The sequence below is a fragment of the Heterocephalus glaber genome, unplaced genomic scaffold, assembly GCF_053883595.1.
Source record: "Heterocephalus glaber isolate CG9 unplaced genomic scaffold, H.glaber_assembly_v1.0 deba00001481, whole genome shotgun sequence".
NCBI lineage: Eukaryota > Metazoa > Chordata > Mammalia > Rodentia > Bathyergidae > Heterocephalus > Heterocephalus glaber.
This window is the reverse complement of record NW_028258317.1, coordinates 52,622,354-52,641,625: the sequence shown is the minus strand read 5'-3', so window position 1 is coordinate 52,641,625 and position 19,272 is coordinate 52,622,354. Positions and strand designations below refer to the sequence as shown.

Below are 19,272 nucleotides of genomic sequence, written 5' to 3'. Positions count from 1 at the left end.
CATGATCCTCCTGCCTCAATATTCCAAGTGCTGGAACTATTGCCATGCATCCCCATACCCAGCTGATAGGGCAATTCTTTTAAACTTTCTTTGGAAAAATGTTCAGCAACTGAGTAATATTTCACCAAGACAAGTTACTACACAAGTGCCTAAGCATAAAAGAAAGTAAATACCCTGCTTTGAGAAAAGGAAACAAAAGCAAAAACCTTAAAATTGAGGCGCAATTCCTATCTTCTGAAGAATATGGAAGGTTTTGCAGATGTTGAGTGGCCCAGTGAGGGGAATAAATTGAAAAAATTTAAACTATGACCTGAGCTGGCTACTGCTACTGTGAAGTGACCACTGCACACATATGGATTACTGCTCTCTGCCAACAATGAAAACTGAACTGCCTGAACTACTTTTTGGCCTCATTTAATTTGCCTATTTATCTGACCATGAATGTCTTTCTCTTTAAGAGTCATAAAATTTTAGCACAGGAATGGACTTTGCAGAACATTTGGTCCAATTCCCTCATTTTCCAGATGGAAGCAACTGGAGTCTAGAGAGCGTGATTAGCCAGCACAAGGTCACCTCATAGGTTTAGTGCAGGCCCAGAAGTAGATCCTAGGTTCCTATTTTCCCATACCATGTTCTTTCTGAAAGACCACACAATATCAGAAGCTATCCAGTGATCCAAAACACCAGCAGTTTCTTTTTTTCTCCTGTCACAAGGATCACGTAAGTGTTTAGGTGTGTTCTGGAAATAAGACATATTTATCATAAAATTCCAACAAATACACACCAATCACTACCACCAAGAGGCAATGAAGTTAGGTAAAAAATGACAAGATGCAGTATTAGGGCTGACCTTGTGTGACGTCTATCTTGGGTATCTCTCTATCCTCCAGTGGGTGCTCAGTGCTCAGTACTCCTGGACTGCCTTCAAACTGATCCCAGCTCTTATAGACCTGCTTCTCACACAGCAAATACCTACCCTATGCAGAACTAGGTTTTCCCTATTTAAAAAAAAACTGATTTTTCCAGGACCATGTAAATTTACAAGTGTATATTTAAATGAGAAATAAGATCTTCACGTAAAATTATATTTATTGCTGCATCTCTTTTTCAAAATTGAATCTGCTTGATATAGGTGTTATTGTTGTTTTTTCTGTTGTTTTGTTTTCTAGCTGTTTCTTTCATGGTCACAGACACAGTCCAGGTATTTTGATGTAGAAAACTTTACTTCTTAAAATGTACCAGCTACAACTGTCTGGACCTACAGACTAATCATGAAATGACTTTGTTAGATAATCAGATATGCAGGGACCCTCTGATAACTAATGAGTCAGTTTTCCAAGATTCATAAAGAGTACTTGCAAATTCAGTTACCTACTCAAAATGCTGACAAATCAGACAGAAAAGCAAAGATTCTCAAATTAGCCTGCTCACTATGTTGTAGGTCCCATCATTTTTCCTATGTGCCTTAAAGAAAATGTGCCTCCCATTGCTTTTCTACATCTGAACTGTCTACATCCACGTAGTAGAAGTAATGTATGTCACGACTCCCTTCACGTGCAGCTGTCAGAGACAAAAGGGGCACTGTGCCTAAGAGATCTTTAGGGCTCCTTGATTCTCACCTCTCCCAACACTGGCCAGTATCAAGTCCTTGTAAACTCACTAATGGGAATGTGGTCAAGAGAAACAATAGCTCCGGCTCTACATGAGCTCAGTCTATCCTCAAAGTCTAAAAATCTAATTTTTAAAGTTTAAGTCATTATATTAATTTTAGCCTCTACCTACCTGCTCCCTCTATTACAACTTTTTTCCATTTATCTCAGTCTGTGGCATAAGGGGAAGAAATTATTCACAGAGCCTTTTTCTCTAGTTAAAGTCAGGAGTGACAAGTTCAGTAGTATCAAACATTCTAGTTCTGATTCTCAATATGTTTCACTGAGATGCTTGCTACCAATTCATGGAGGAAAAGTGTTGTGTCTTCTTCATGTTATTCCAAAGTGTATTTAAGTTGGCCACAGGTTAAGTTAGAAGAAAAAGACAAGCAAATGCCATTACAACATTGTAGATGTTATCTAAAACTTAAGTGCATTGGACTGGGTCCTTAATAACAAAGTTATATCTTTGTTTTTATTTTTTGCCTTAAGAGGTAACCTAACGTTTAAATTTACATTGTGATTGCAGCCTTTCTTTTATAAGTTGAAGTGCATTATTTTGGTCCATTGAACAAACTTATTCTTATTCACTGCCTTTTAAAGTTGACATTTAACTTCCACAGCTATAGAGTTGGCAAGAAGCAAAAGAATATTTAATATTCAAGAGAACAGATTCTAAACTACTATCCCATTCTATTGTATGAAATGTCCTATAATTAATTATATTGACTGCTGGGAAGAATTACATATAGAACTAGTTGAGGACAGTTGAAGGTGCTCATATATTTATTTCCTTGCTAATACCCCTTAATCAAATAACAAAGACAAGCAATTCTAGCGATTCAAACAGGGATGATTTTCTAAAAGACCATGTCTTCTACATGCATTTACCAGAATAGAGTTGAGAACAACTTTTTGTTCTGCAGGCCTTGAGTCCCTGAATCAAACAGGACAAAAATTAGATGTTCTCCTTTCCATTATAATTTGATCTTCAACATCAGAAATAATTAACCTATTCATTCAAGATATAACTATGGTGCACCTGCTGTGGGTCAGGCTTTCCATTAGGCACTAGGGATGAATCTGTGACAGTCTTAACCTTCAGGGCATAGAATTTAGTAAGAAAGAAAAGAATGTGAGTCATTATTTAAAAGATGAATAATGTTAAGATAAAAACAGCACAGTGCTATGGGCACCCAGAAGGAAGGGTCCAAGTAAGTCATGAGAGTCAAGGTGACAATAAGTAATAGAAAAGTCCTCTGGAAGAGGTGGACTATCAGATGAGACTTATCGATTTCAGAGTTAAGATTGAACACATTGAATCTTGCTTTCTCAAATATTCCAGAATAAGTGCATAGAGTCTTTTTAAAAAATAAAAAACTCACAAGGACAGAGAACAGAAAGGACAAGAGAAATTTTTGGAGCTTAAGAGAAAATCTACAAGTAGCCTCTAGCTTAACAGAAAGCTGAATCCTAAATCTACAAAGGAGAATGGGGGGAGGGTTGCTATTGGAGAATTGAGGCTGGAGCTCCAGGCGAACTCCCTGCTATACTCTGCTGAGCAACTGCCCCTCACTTCCTCCAGTAGGAGCTTGAAACTTCATTCCCTGGAAAGGGTAAAGGAGAAAGTCTTTGGTCAACAACACAATTTTGTGACTTAAAATAATGAAACATTAGTATTAATATCCCAGTACAATTGCCCTTCACTGCAAGAGCACAGAACTGAGGTAGGATAGAAATAAAGATAGGTAGAAAGAATACAAGCAAAAATCATAATTTTTAAATTGTACTTTTAGGAAACGGCAGCTTTGAGAAACAATCAAAGTTACCCAAGTCTACGATACCATTATATTTCCTTTCCAAAGAAACTCACTCCAAAAATCCCTGAGTCTTAAAAGATACAATGAGCCCTTCTTTACTTCGCACCTGTAAATTGAGTCCTGCTTTCTTTAGATTCAAATAGTCCACGGGTTTTCACCCCCCAAAATACATAAATATCCCCAACCCTAGACAGGAATGCCACTCAATCTTTGAGCACCTGCACTCCCTTCTGAGTGTGTACTTCTTTGATTCTGTCTAGCAAAAGTGTGTATGCCTTTTACTGATGAGTCCTGTGATTCTTTTCCATGATGAGTCAAGAAACTACTCTGCATGTAGAGGCAAGCTGAGGTCTCCATCTCCTCTGAGATTTCCTCAGTCCTCATCTGGTGGCAACATCAGCTTTTCACCTTTTTGATGGGAGATTCAGGAGGTTCTTCTGGTAATCTGATCCACCAAAGAGAAAAGACTGAAATTCTAACACTTGAACTGCTTTGAAAAAAATGCCCCATCTAGATTCCTCAAGTGAAGCTCCCAGTCAACAAGTCTTACTCACAGGCTCTAAGCTCCATCTCTTCTTATCCATAAACAGTAAAGTGGGGACTGGTTACCAGCCATGAGAAACAAGATGCCTCTAATGTGGAAGACACATACCATACAAATGAAAAACAAAGAAAAAACAGGTTGGAATAACAGAGACTATGCATGAGGAAGGAAATTTTAAAATTAAAATATGTTTATTATGCCTAGATGGATAAGAAGAGATATTATGGTCATAAAACCTGACAGGGAATATATAACAACAGAATAACTTGGAAACAAACAGGATATTCAGAAGACAATTCAGTAGTCGGGTTGAAGTAATAGAAAAGAAAGTAGATATTAAAGACAAAAAGACCAATAAACTTAATGAATAATAAAAAAGACAAAAAGAAAATAAGAGAGAAGAGACAAGAAAATTAGATGACAGGCCAAGTGACTCAACATCTAATCATCTAAATGATTTTCAAAAGAGATAACGCAGAAAACAAGATAAACTAAGATGAGATAAGTTAAATAAAGCAAGAAAATGTATGTGAACCCACATGAATTTACAGACTGAAAGGGTTCACCAAGTGTACAGTAAAGCAATTCCTAAGTAGACATCAGCTACCATTCTAATTGTTTTACATGTATTAACATACTTAATCTTCACAATAATCCTGTAATATATAACCCAATACTTAGAATTTCATCATGCTTGTAAGTATATTTCCACACCACTCATCTACCCATTATGATAGTTCTTTAGGAAGATGAGTGGATAAAGAATTTTTTTGTAGTAACAATTTATACTATACCCAAAAATAAGTATAATTCTTTTATTAGTAAAAATATTAATCTCTTGCTGTTTGGTCAATTCTCATTGTTCACAGTAATGCTCGGTAAAGTTGGGGCAAACAGTGCATTAGCAAATATCCAAACATTGCTCTTAGGGGAAATAGAAGGTTAGGGTTCTGCCAGCCTCTGGCCACAACATATCACTAAGGGATTGACCTTATTCTTTGTGTATTTCTGTTTAAAGACATCTTATTTGGAATTTTTTTTTTTTTGGTACCAGGGATCAAACTCAGGTCCTTGCACTTGCAAGGCAGGCGCCGGAAACACTGAGCTAAATCCTCAGCCCCTTATTTAGAATATATTTTTGATTCACTAACATTGGACTCACCACTAACTATACCTTTTTCCCGGATGAAGTTTGACTAACACAAGTACTTTCTGCACTTGATCTTAGCCAAAAGGCCGAGAAGCCATACAAGTACTTTCTTTAAGAGGCACAGCATAGCCTTCTTGCATTAGAAGACGACATGACACTTCAGCAGTATGCTCAAGGGACACTTTAACAATTAACATAAAGCATGAAAGATGGAAAAATATGCCACTAAAGAGACTGAACAAGACACTTGTTTATAGTATAGGGGCTGAAACAAGAAGGCAGGTCAGCTTTTTATTTGACCTCAGCTAGAAGTTTGCAGATCAAGTGACTTAAAATTTTTGGCTAGGTCTACAAATAACACATCAGTACAGGTATGATTCAGAGGTTACAAATAAATTTTAGAGAGTAGGAGCATTCACAAATACAGAATATGTAATGAGTGTGGACTGACTGTTTTAGTATTACTATTATTATTATTACTAATGCTATAGCTCTTGATGGACAGAAATCTTTCCTTAAAGGAAAGCCCAAGATGTCATATAAAGGGTATGCTTTCACTCCTTCAAGCAAACCTCTGGAATCAATAATTTTATGCAATCTGCAGCAATTTAAGAACTACTTACATTTTGCCCTGGTCTGGTGGATGTCTAGTAAAGACAGCCCCAAAGCCCGTGGCAGGTAATCCAGTGTTCCTATAAACAAGACAACAAGTTCTTGAAAACATGTCAGACTGGCATACATAAACTTTCCAAGTCATACAAAGCTACTTTGGAGCTGAATTTTGTGACTATTTTTAAGAGTTTCTATGTTTGTAAAATGTGTACACTTTGCAAAATAAAATGTACCAGCAAGTAAAATGAATTTTTAGTATTTTATCATTACTTTCACTGCATTTCTCTGTAATGACAATATAAGATAAAGTCTATGTCATGCACTTCTATCCAGAGGCACTGTGCCAGGGTGCAGGACTACAGATGTAACTAAGAAATAGTTCTTACAAAGAACACTCTCTGGGGAAACTCATTCACATAAACAACTGCATTCAAGTCCAACTGTTAAGTAGAACATAAAATACACAGATGGCAAGGATATCAGAGCATTTACTTCTGATTAATGACAACCTAATCCTCACTGCATTTCAGGCAACACTTCTAGGCACATTTCCTATTTTCTTTCATCTAAACTTCACAATGCCCTATGAAATGAACGCTTTCTCAAGTAAGTTGATGAAGTGGGGTTCAAACTACTCTGAACACTAGGCCAGAATAATGTATAAAGAAGAAATGAGATTTTTAGGCAGATCCAGAATAAGTACAGTGTTATCTAGTAAGCAACTGAGGAAAAAGAAATTCCAAACAGAGGGAGCATCTTTAGCCCAGAACATGGAAGCTTGAGACAAAAGCATTTGCTGGGGGTTTAGCTCAGTGGTTCCACTGTCTGCCTCGTAAGCGCAAGGTCCCAAGTTCGATCCCCGGTACCAAAAGAAAAGCATTTGATGTGTAGCTGGGGTCTCTATCCCTCTTGCTCCTGATAACAATCCTTTCCACATGTGCATATTCCGTAAGCTAGAGAAGGTTCTGGGAATACCTTTCGATCATCCCAGAGCACAGGGCTTCCTCATTTAATAAGGCCTTGCTCTTTATTTCAGCCAATTCTCTTTTTAAAAAAACTTGTGACATCTGTTCCTGTGTTTCTGACATCCAAATCTGAAAAAAAATAGAAGCCAAATATAAGAAAGATTAATCATCTACATGGTCAGTTTGTAAAATACACTCCTATTGAAGTACCTTCTGCTTTTAATTGTTGACTCTAGTTGACATTTAAAAAAAAGTAATATCTCAGGATCACAACGTAGGGAGAGACTCGGTCTCAAAATAAGAAAAAAACAATTTTTAAGGGCTGAATATAGCTCAGTTCAAAAGCCCTGGGTTCAACCTCCTGTACTGCAAAAAAAATTATCTCATAACCATCAACTATTCAACATAAATACCTAAAAATAGCAATTCTTTTTTTTTCCTTTTTTTTTTTTTGTACCAGGGATCAAACTCGGGTCCTTGTGCTTGCACAGTAGGCAGCGAAACCACTGAGCTAAATCCCGGGCCAAAATAGCAATTCTTTACTGTATTGTTGCTAGAAAAGACATTCAGCCAACTAAATACTCTACCTACTTTCTATCTCTATCTTTTTCCTTCTCAGGGTTGGTTTATTTTTACTTCTCTAAGTGATAAAACACTTGTAGCACTCACTTTGTAAATCAAAAAAGATTTCATTATTGTCACTGTCATCATTATTATTCATTCTCATAAGAATAATTCTTTGAATTGGCAAGCAATTATTACTGTGGGAGATCATCTGAAAATTGTAAGATATATTCAAATCAGTGATAGAAACATCATGGGTAAACAAAAGTGGTTGCTAAGGATTCAATATTTCCACCTTGAAAATAAATCTAGATCATAAATCTGGAGGTTCAGAGCATAGAACCAGAACTCACCACCAAGACAGACAGCTCATTATTTTTCCTGAACCTAAAGACTAGATTCCCTTAAAATATACACTGAAGGCTTAGAACACCTTAATCCCACTGGCTTAAAAACAAAAAAGAATGACTGCTCTTTAGAGACCTGGAGACTTCAACTGCAAGAGCATCACAGCTATAGTAAAAGACCTTTGGTCCATTTTGAGTTAGCAAAAAGGCTCAACTACAACTACAATCCTACCCTCCTTAAAAAGGAGCTTAATACAGTTTCTGGTCTTGGTCCCCTGGCCCATGCCACAGATTCTTGGCTTCTCTGATCACTGAGCTCCAAGAGTTCAACCTCCTAAGTCACTAGCTCCCAGTCCAATTCCCAGCTTTGCCCATCTTTTCAGCAGTAGAACATCCACAAATCCACCAGCCCTATATGACAGAAAGATATTGCCAAACCTGAAATAATGAGAAATTAAAAGAAATAGATAATAATAACATCTGTGGAGCTTAAGCTTGAGTACTTATTCTGTGCTAGACACTGTATTAAGCACTGTATGTGCATTATTTCATGTGACTGTTGTGCACCAATCATGATCTCAAAAGGAAAAAATAATCAAATTGGCAACTTAGGGAAATTTAATGGTCTGTTTATAAAAGTATTGGCAAGCATTACAAAAACCAACAATGTTGATTGAGGACAGCATTAGTGAAGAGACTTAGGTTAGGTCAGTTAATGGAACCCAGAAAAACCTAGAGCCATAGAGCATCACCTGACAGTTGTGACTTTCAGAACAAAGATACAGCTATCACCAAACTTTGGCATTACAAAGAGGAAGCCAGAGGAATAAATGGCCACACTCACTTTCCTTTTCCTTTTTCTGATCACCTGACAGTCCCTCCCTTGGGCCAAACCCAGTGAGACACCAGGGGACAAGTAAGCTTATTGATGCAATCCAGCACTTGGTTGAGAAGGATAGAAAGTAGATCTGGAAAGGCAAAGGAAAAATACATGACATAATTTATTTCCATAGTAGGAATGGGAGAACTGAAGCTGAAAGGGATTAATGCACAAGTAAACTAGTTAGAAAGTAGTTCTGTGATTTCAAAACTCATTCAATCTGGTTCATCCATTCATCTATCCATCCATATCTACAAAGCACCAGACATCATACTAGATTATAAGGTGCTGCAGTTTGGATAGGCTTAATTGTACCCTCCCTAAAACTTCATGTGGTTGGAAGATTGGTTTCCAGGATGGTGGGACTGGGAGGTGCTTTGGAACCTCTGAAGAGTGGGGTTTAGTGAGAGGTCCTTGGGTCATTAGGGATGTGAGGTACTCCTCTTGCAATCCCTTGGCAGTTCTTGAGAGAAGACTGGCATACAAGGAGCAAGCCTGGACCCACTCAGCCTGCCTCACTGTCTAACCCCCCCACAATGTGCTCTGGCACTTTCTGCCATGGAGCTCTCACCACAGCCTGTGCTAATTGTTTGAACTTTCACCCTCCAAACCTGTGATCTAAATAAACCTCTTTTTAAAAAATTAGTATTATATTGTAATGATGGAAAGCTGACAAATAATTAGGGATGGAGTGATTAAAAAAAAAACCCTAAAAGGTTATATATACTGGTGGTGGCTCAGAGAATTACAATACATTGTGGGGATAATAATAACAACAATAGCACATGTCCAAACACAGTTCTAAGCGTTTTCATGTTAAGTGCTCGTTACAACTCTACTCTTCTCACTTTGCACATGAGGAAATAAAAGATAAAGAAAGTTTTAAGACAAGCAAAGCCACAACCTAGTAAGGAAAGGAGCCAAGAATCAAAGAGAAGCTGTCTGAACCCAGAGCCTACCATAACTTGTGTGTTTCCGGTATCACAGGAAAGTGTTAACCCCTAATATTAGGCCTTTGCTCTTCATGAGTAATGGAATCCCCACATTTTAGCTAGACACATCAAGTTGCGGCCCACATTTTCCAGCCTCCCTGATACTTAGATATTACAGACGACTAGATGGGACAATGGAGCATAAGTAGTGGTATATAGGCTCCAGGAAATTCTTTCTTTTCTTTTCCTCTTCCTGCTGCATACAAGTGAGCATAATGACTGGATTCCAGGAGCCGTCCTGAGTGCTATCCAAGGACTGGCACAGCAGAAAGATGGAAGGAGCAGGTAAGTATCTAGTGACAATCTGTGGGATTTCTATACCAGTCCGGGCCTGGTATCCTCCAGAAGTTTTGCATGGAAGGATAAAACCTTATGTGATGGCCTCTGTTGATTTCTGATTTCTAATACATGTAGGCAAACCCAATCCTACACCATCTTAATGTGAAAAATCGTTTTGGTGTTAAAATGTTCATAACCTGACATAAGTATGGGTAATTCATAAAAGTACTTTCATAGGTTTAAAAGTCTTTTAAGTTATATATATAAATCACAAACTGAACATTGTCAACTTAGTGCATGCAAAAGCCAAATTAACACAGTACAAACTTTAAAAATGATCATTAAAAGTTCCACTTAATTTTCATAATAAAATCTAGCTTGAGTCAAAGAGTAATATAGAAAATATCAAATGTATACAGGAAGCTCATTTCATAATATCATTCTTAATTCCTATTTTCTTGAGTATCAAATTTTTTAAGTTCTAATTTCTAAACTTCCAAAATAAATGCCCCCATATGTGCTGTTTTTAAGGAAACCTAGTAGACATAAATATTGGATAATGGATACAGAGAATGAGGAAATCACTGATAATTTCCTTTCAAGTTACATATTTGGAGGATAACCCAGTATCTTTCCACAGTGCATGACTTATTCTCTGGCAGAATCCTGGTAAGATTCATTTTAGATGATCTTCAATTGACAATTCTTTCTTGGGTTTCTGATAAGGCCTCAAGAAAGCAGACTCCTCTCATCTATACTGAAGGAAGAGCAGGTATTTCCGAGGTCAAGTTTTCCTTCTGATTCCATAGGCTATTTCTGGACCCCTCTAGCTTGCTATCTTTTATCTAACACGAATGAGACCACAGACTAGGGATGGTGAAACTTTTAAGAGTTTTCAGTGATACAAACAGTCCACTGTGGCATTCATGCCATAGGTTTGCCACCACTGCCCTAAACAGACCCTCAAGTCCCCCAATCTCCAGGGCGTACTTCAAGTTTCCAGGGTGGTATCCATGAGGTGTTGCAGTGTACAACCATGGCAGAGTAAAGTATGAATGATTACTCGGAGATGAGATTTAGTACATTCATTGAGAGGGCCCTCTCAACTGAGAGCAGCCAACATGAAGAAGACTCCCAGGAGAAGCCCTGAAGCCAAGAACTTTCCAGCTTTTATTTAGAATACCAGTATAAGCGAAAAAAGCAGAAGAAAAGCAGCTTGCGCAAGGAGCTGTCTCACGGCTAAACAGTTTTGCTTGGGGAAAGAGGAAGGACAACAGCCAAGACCCAACATGCTTCACTAATCTAAACCTCTTGTTGTTTAACCTTTCACTTCTCACAGAGCCTGTATGGTTTTGTCCCAAAATTTAGCCATTCACTCCTCAGCCAAGTTCCTCACGACGAAGCTCTAATGCATAAGGTGTGAAATGAAGGGCATACACTTCCCGCCCCCTACCCTCTGAAAGTGGGACCACGGTGGTCTCCTCTCTCCTCTCTCTCTGTCCTCTCCTCTCCTCTCTTCACCTCTCCCTCTCTCTCCTCTCTCCCTCCCTGCCTCTCCCCTCTTCTTCTTCTTTCTTCTTGTTGTTGTTGTTCTTCCTCCTCCTCCTCCTCTTCTTTCTCTCTCCTCGCCCCCCCCCCCCACATATCTCCCCATCATGATTCCTCTACATTCTATACTTTTATACTTTTATCCAGGTCTTCTCAATTTCATTAATTTTTGATTTGTTTATATTTAAATCTTCCAGATGAAAAAGACCAAGAAGTTAATGCTTTGCATGTCCTACATGAGTAGTTTGCCAGTTCACTTGGAATAAAGTTAGGATCTTAGATCTTCAGTCATAAAGAAGGAAGAGCCTTATTTTAGCCTGTAATATAACATTCTCCCTACCAAGGGTAGCATTTGAGCATCATTGCCAAGACATCAGCATGAATAATAAGTGATACCAAGCCTTTGTTAAAAGTCTTTACTTTTAAAAATCATCACAAGGGAATTCTTATTTTTCAGCAACAGTTTGGCAGTTTTTCCCTTGGAAATCCTGTTTCTTTTTTCACATCTAGGTTAATTCAGTAGTGCCATGTATGGATTCTAAAGGATCCCAGAGAGGTCCCCAATACAACCATCATTATTTTAATCAAATGGGACTCATAAGGTACAATAAAAAAATTTAACCCCCATACTTTTTCAAGTAAGCTTTTATAGGAGAGTTATTTTCCTGCCCCCAGAAGAAATTAAAATCTTGGATGTCTCATTTCTTTTTTCTAATCATTCTCAGAAAACAAAACCATTTTTTGTCACAAAACTGTCTTGGTCAGGTAATTAATCACAGTCAATCACAAAGGGGCTTTCTAGTTGCCCAACTCTCTGAAGAAAGAGAAGAACAAAGCAAGAGGAGAAACAGAAAATCAACCAACCTTACCTCATTTCTCACCCCCTTCTTCCCTTTGCAGACTCCCCCAGTCTAAAGCAGGCCATTGCTGGAGGAGGAGAAAGCTTTAACCTTAGATAAAATTCATCATTGTAATGAGATATTTTAATTATTGAAATGTGACCAATGGACTTTTTATTATCTGAAAGTGACAATAAAATTATCATATCTGCATAAGACTTTATCCAAGCATAAATAAAGAACTCTACAAAGCAAGGAAAATAGACAGTGGAATTAAAGAATATAGATGCGTGTGTGTTTGTGAGTGTCCAAGTGTGCATGCAGCCTGATAATTACACCATTTAAGTCCCATTTGTTCAACATAAGTTATACCTGCCTAAGCAAATTAATACTTGTAAAAAATTAAAATCTAGTTTCTCTAAGAATTAAACTAGGGCACAATTGTTGAGGTAGAAATGGAACAGCAAAGAAGAGTGATGGGATCCAAAATGCATTTGGCCTGCTTTCATTCCTGTCCCACATTCCTAGAAATGATGGAGGAGATACATGCTAGAATAAACCCACAGATGTAGGAGAAATAAACAAAGTTCACTCAGTGGACCAAAATTCTTGAAACAGGAAAGCAAATGCAATTCTGTTGATACTGAAAAAGACAATTCAATGTAGTTCCAGGAAAGGATGCTCAATCTGGTGGCAGCAACTTCAAGTTCAGAGACAATGGAGACAGGAAACAAATTATCTTTCTTTAATCATGACTTTTAAAATTATTCTATCTATAAAAGTTTGATCCTATGCTCCTTTTAGGTTCTTAGATATGAAAGCATAAAGCATCTGTAAGATTACCTACTGGTCAAATTACAATTCCACTACATCAAAGAAAAATAGCTGAACCAATTAAGTTAATTATAATCTAATTAATCAAATCTGGTGTAATTGTATGCTTTTATCTCTTTTTTAGGGTCACTAATTTTTGAATGGCATAATTTTATCCACTAAAAGAGCTCATATGAAAGCCTCCTTAGCTTTTCCTTTTTAAAGTTTTACTTTATTTTTAATTGACACAATTAATTGAATATATTTATAGGGTAGGATGTGATGTTTCAATATTGTGCAAAGATCAAGCTAATTAGCTTATACATTACCTCAAATATTCATCATTTCTTTGTAATGAGAACATTTAAAATTCTCTCTTTTAACCATTTTGCACTACACATTATTAAGTATAGCTATGGTGCTGTGCAATACAATACCAGGATTCGTCCCTTCTGTCTAACTATAATTGTGTACCAGTTGACAAACTTCTGCCCCTCCTCTTCCACTTCCTGTCCCCTCAGCCTTTGGTGACCATCATTCTCTCCTCTTCAATGAGTTCAACTTCTTTTGATTCTACATGCAAGATCACAAGTTTAAGGAATACAACATACACTACTTCCTCGGAAGTGGCCTTTCTTTAGCCTCTCTGTGGCTTTCATGTTAATACCCGTTTTGCTTGTAAGAAAGGTACAGAAGAGATTGTGATGGGGCCTTTGGTAGTGTTGTTGCAGATCCTTGGGTGAGGGGTTTTATGAATTAAAGAAATAATAATGGAAGTACTCCTGGTCATTTTAGTTTGCATAGAATTCACTCAGGTGTGGTTATGTAGCACCTGAATAAAGTTCAAATAAAATACCAAAACAAAATATTGCAATTTAGAATGCCATTACCAAAAATCACTTAGACTAATAAGACAATCAGAGAAACTTGAGTGGCTTGAATTACTGCTGTCCTGTGGATTTAGATCTTCCACGGCTCCACTTGGCTTCCTGAAAAGCTTCAGGAACCATCAGAATAGGAAACCAATTATCCCACTGGCAAAACATGACCAGTACATTTCCAGATTCTGCCAAGAGATTGTTCCTTTAAGATTCACCTCAGGAGTTTCAAATGAAGCCATCTCTAAACCAGTGACATGAAGAAAACTAAAGTAAAGGAATCAAGAGAGATAATAAAAATAGGCCACTCAAATACAAATGTATAACTGGCTCCTTGAATATGTGGGACTGGAAGTAGGTACATTCCAAAAGCAAACCTATTCTTCCTTCATCACTGGGCATCCTTAGGCATTTGGAGGGGCTGGTCCTTTCTCATATTCTTTAATGAAAGATAAGACAAGTCCCAGGACTTTTCTGCTTACTCTCAGATAATAATGTACCAAGAGAAGTCTCGCTGAGAGAAGTAAAATGCCTAGTCCCATATAATAGTAGTCAAAACTTCAAATTTGCTTTAAATGTGAACATTTGCATGCCTTATGTCTTGGGCTCACTTTGGCCTAGACTACCATTGTGGAAATGGGGCCACAGTTGCTTCTAAACTGTCTCTCTTGGAATTCTTTCCTACTCCCCACCTCCTCCTGTGTGGTTGGAGGATACAAGGAAGGGAAGAGAAGTAAATGCAGGGAGGATAAAATACAATCTTGTCTGGATTTCCTCTACACAGGCCAACCTCTTTGAAATTGATAGAAATTGAGAAATCACTTTCTTGGGATGCTCTGGTATACTTTGGAAGATTCCATGGCATATCCCATGATGTAGGATCCCTCTAGCTGGACTTAAATGTCCTGCTTCTACCCCTAGAATTCCAGCCAATCCTCTTCCCATGCTGCATGAGGCCTGGCTCTGAAAGGGCTTCATGTTCTTTCTCTTCCTCATGACCCACACCCTGATCCACAAGGGCCGCATCTGCGCTCAAGTACTCATAAGTCTTGCTCCACCTCTGGCAGACAGGTAGCAGCCAGAGGCAGCTTCCTCCTTCCACTCTGCTTCTTCTGCTAGATCACCAGAGCCTTGTGTCCGTAATCTCACCAGGCACCCAAGAGCTTTGCGGATGAGACTTTGCAGATGAAACTTAGAGCACATATTTTCCTGCACTCTCAAACTTTTTTTTTTGGCTGTTCACATTTCAGTTCTCTTATATCGTTTGTGTGACTGGGGACCTAATAGCACTGTCTTATTTGGAGATTTTATATAAGTGACCTAATACTTCATAGTGGCTTATGAAATTATTGTTTTGTTCTTGGCCTTTTGAGCCTTAGCCAAATATAGATAAATACCAAATATAGATATTTTAAATACCATTAAAATAAATGATGTTAACATTAGCCCCAGCAGCAAAATTTAAGTGCAAAGAGATTTTCAATCAGCTAAAGAGAAATGCCAGTAGATATAAGCAGCAGCCACTCAGCAGCAATCTTACAAACACCAAAAATGCCAAGAAGGCATTTGGGAGGGGAAAGAGGCAAGAAAGGGTAGCCAGCCACATGTGTGGGAATACTTTGAGGAAACAGGACAAAAGTTAAGATGAGTTAAGATGCAAGAAACCAAAGCCCAAACACATATGCAGTGTGAGATATACTCTACCCAAGCCAGATGAAACCGTAATTAGAATGCAGCATAGGACATTTTAAAAAGCTGTTGGACTGGCTGTGGTGCTATTTGGCACTCCAGGAAGTAGCTTGAAAAAGTATATAAGATCTTAGACATTAATGCCAGAGGATAAAAATGGATTTTAATTTTTAATATTCTTTCTAGCTGTTTGATCTTAAACAAGTGATTAAACTTCAGTTGGTCTCATTTCCTTTGTCCACACAAGGCATATGTACCTGCCTGAAGTGTTGTCCAGAGGATGCAGTGAGAGACTTTTAATGTAATCATATTATTGAATTGATCTTATTTCATCAATAGGATGCAATCATGGAGCAACTTTCTTTAGATCCAGTTGTGCCTTTCATTACACAGCTAGTTCTCTCTTTTTGCTTGATGGAAATGTCAGCCCAGTTTCATAGCTTTTCTGGGCCACTCAAATCTCAAGGATTTTATCCCACTTGTGAATGTTCCCAGACCAGTGAAATAATATAGCTTGGTCTATTATATGTAAGTTTCCTCCTTTCCCATCTCAGTTCTGCCTCAGGTCTGGGAGCCTGCAGTGAGTGCAGATTTGCTCATCACTGTGTCCCTCTGCTACTTCCCTTTTCTACTCATGGAGGCCTCTTAGGCCTCACTGACAAGGAGACACAAGATGTAAAGGCACAGTGTTAAGTACTCCTTACTCTCTTGGCTTGCACTAGTGCCTCTGGGGTTGAAGGACCCTCAAAATCACCTCCTCCTCTCCTAGAGGATTTCTTAATTGTTTTCAGGCATTCTCTTACTAAGGTTCTCCAACTGCAGCTAACTGAAACAGTAAAGTTTCTCCTTCTGGCTGAAATAACTCCTCTTCCTAAGCTTTGGGTATCTGGTGGGTCCCTAATTTGGGGTCTCTTTGCAATCTCCACTCCTGGCAAACTTTTTCAAGAGGACTCTAGAGGATTTTTCCCCGTGGCTCCCACAGATAACTCACACTCATAAATTTGTGGCCCTTGCTATGCCTGTTCCAAGGACAGCTCACTCCCTTTCTCCTCTTCTGGCACAGCAAGCAGAACATATTTAGGTTCGCAGGCATATGCTGTTTACCTGGACCCTGTCTTCTCCAAATTTCAGGACATACTTACTGACCTGAGTGACTCCCCAGAAGGTCCTCTCAAATTCAGAAGAAGGGACATGCAACCCTCAACTAAATAAATTCTCTTTCAATTCTTCAGGCCCTAGTCTTCAGGAACATAACTACTAGTATTGGTTCAACTTAGTTCATAATTTCTCAGAAGGTTCTACCTAGGGAGTCCAGTAATTTGCTTTAAGATGTATGGTTCCTGCCAGTGATCAGTAGTGTTCTAGTCTTTAAGTATCTACCACAACTCTGTGACAACAGAAAAAGGTATTTATCCACCTATTACATGAAGGCCTGTAGGCCTTGTATGTATATCCCCTTCTTCACTGTATACTTGGAGCCTTGGGTGAGTCACATAAGACCTGGAATTCTAGGTCTAGAACTAAATTAATATCTTTCTTGCCAACTTGATAGCCTTCTTGTGAAGATCAAATATCAACATGGAAGGACAAGTTCTTTATACATGAAAAAGTCTAATAGAGAAAAATGTAACTTAGTACAATATAAGAAGAGCAGTTTCTCCAAAAATAAAAACTCCTAAATACATTTTCTTCCTAACTAACACTCTAAAGCGGGTAGAAGGACAGAATTTCTGTGGCCATCAAGAAAAAGACACAGAAAAGGCAAACTTTACTTATACAACTTCTATTAAACCTGAGACTTGGCCACCACAATATATAGAATCTAGGGGAAGAAATGCTTGAGGAGCCTACACCTTAATTTCATTTCATCTCACTTTTTCCTAGAGACCATTTTAATATGAAAAGTAAATGTTTAAAGGTGAAAAACCCTAAGTACATGCCAACCAATACTTGTGGTGGCCAATTTTCTCCTGTTCCAATCAGAGTCATGCTCCAAAAGGCATGGGTCTTGGGAGAGTGGAATAGGGTGATTACTGACTGAGTTGGGCATCAGACTCAAGTGCCCCAGCCATATGCCAGCTGATGACCAACAAGGCAGCTTGGTGCAAAGGATAAGAGGGGTGGGTAGAAACTGAGAAACCTCAGATTGCTCCCCAGAATAAGGCAAGAGAAAAATCGGAAAAGAAAGTGTGTTTGAGTGCATGCATTTGTGTGTGTGAGTGTGTGTGTGTGTGTGTGTGTGTGTGTGAACTGTTATGATTTGAATTTGAAATGTCCCCCCAAACTTATGTGATAAAGGCTTGGTTGCCAGCTGATGGGGTTTCTGCAAAGTGATTAGATCATCATGGCTCTAACTTCATCAAGTGGTCTAATCCATTAATGGGAGAATAATCTAATGTCATTATTGGGAGGTAATGGAAATAAGATGTGGGGCCTAGTTGAAGAGAGTGTATCATGGGGGCAAGTGATCATAAATGGTAATACATGAAGGAATAAGAACTGCCCAGCAGATTAGTAAAGATCAGGGTGTGTCTGTGGATGACTGACATATAGAATGCAAACTGAGGTGGGAAGACATTGGCTCTGGTTGGTTCTAGATTTGGGTGGTACCAAACAATAGGCTTGTACCCTGAACAGAATAAAAAGGGAAAGAAGAAGGAAGCCATCCCTCTTTTTTCTTGGGAGGAGCTCCAATCTTTGCCACTGCCTTTGGAAGTTCATCTCCAGTTCCTTCAGGCTTCCAATGAAGACTCTTCAGCTTTCCAACAGAGATCCTTCCACCTTCCCACACAGATTAGCATCAGACTGCAGTGAGCTCCAGTCCTCCTACCTTCAACTGGATCCTCCGCCCCTCCACTGTGCAGGCAGCCATTTTGCATTCTTCCACTTCTGATCTGGCAGTCATTTAGACTGGTCTGATTCCAATCCTGTAGGCCTATCTAGTCAATTCTTTGTATAATCATGTTCTTTACATTAAATCTGTTCCCTAAATGAACTCTAACTAATACAGGGCATGACCTTGGGAACTATATCTGATTCCCCATCCCTTCCTTTCTGGATCTTTTTCTCTTTCTCTTCTTCCTGGCTGCCATGAAGTGAGCAGATTTCCTCTTCTATGCCCTCCCACCATGACATTTCTACCTCCCCACAGATCTAAAAGCAATGAAGCTAACCAACCATGGACTGAAACCTCTGGAATTGTGACGCAAAATGAATCTTTTCTTTTAAAGCTGATTTTCTCGGGTATTTTTGACACTGATAAAAAAAACTAATGAACATAGGTGCAATAAGAAATATCTTCCCTTAAAACTGTCTTGGTTTCCGTAAGTTCCTTCATTCCATATCCAAGCAGCTGTAACTTTACAATAAATCTCTATTTTTCAGGCTATCCTTATTATTCTTTATCCAGGGAGAAAAAGGAAGGGGGGAAATTGCACTGCCATGGTAAGCTAAACGATTCCTATCACCCTGAAGAATAGAGAAACTTCTAGAACAATTTCCAGTATACAATTATGAATCTGCCCAGCTTTTGGGGACAGAATATGGTACAAACCTAGTCCTCTTAGTACATTCACATCCATCATTGTCCTAAGCAGCTCTTCAGGCCCCAAAGCCATCCATCAAGGCTGAAATGAGTCTTCATCTAGCCCCAAAGCCTCCAATATGGTAGAACACTGTTTGGGAGTCTTTTAGAAGTTGAGCT

At 38.5% G+C, this 19,272-nt stretch overlaps 1 protein-coding gene across 4 annotated transcripts in view; it reads right to left on the bottom strand.

The window, feature by feature from the left end:
• The window catches only part of Cfap95 (cilia and flagella associated protein 95), a 204,424-nt gene that overhangs the window by 115,732 nt on the left and 69,420 nt on the right, over positions 1-19,272 (bottom strand). For all 4 annotated transcript variants that reach the window (XR_015440114.1, XM_021252729.2, XM_087184091.1 and 1 more), the window contains 2 exons: positions 6,751-6,869; positions 5,787-5,855 (listed from right to left, as the gene is read on the bottom strand). Coding sequence is in view for 3 of the 4 variants with exons in the window: in XM_021252729.2 (XP_021108388.2) it covers positions 5,787-5,855; positions 6,751-6,869 (188 nt within the window). In the remaining variant the exon portion in view is untranslated. The remainder of the gene's footprint in view (positions 1-5,786; positions 5,856-6,750; positions 6,870-19,272) is intronic.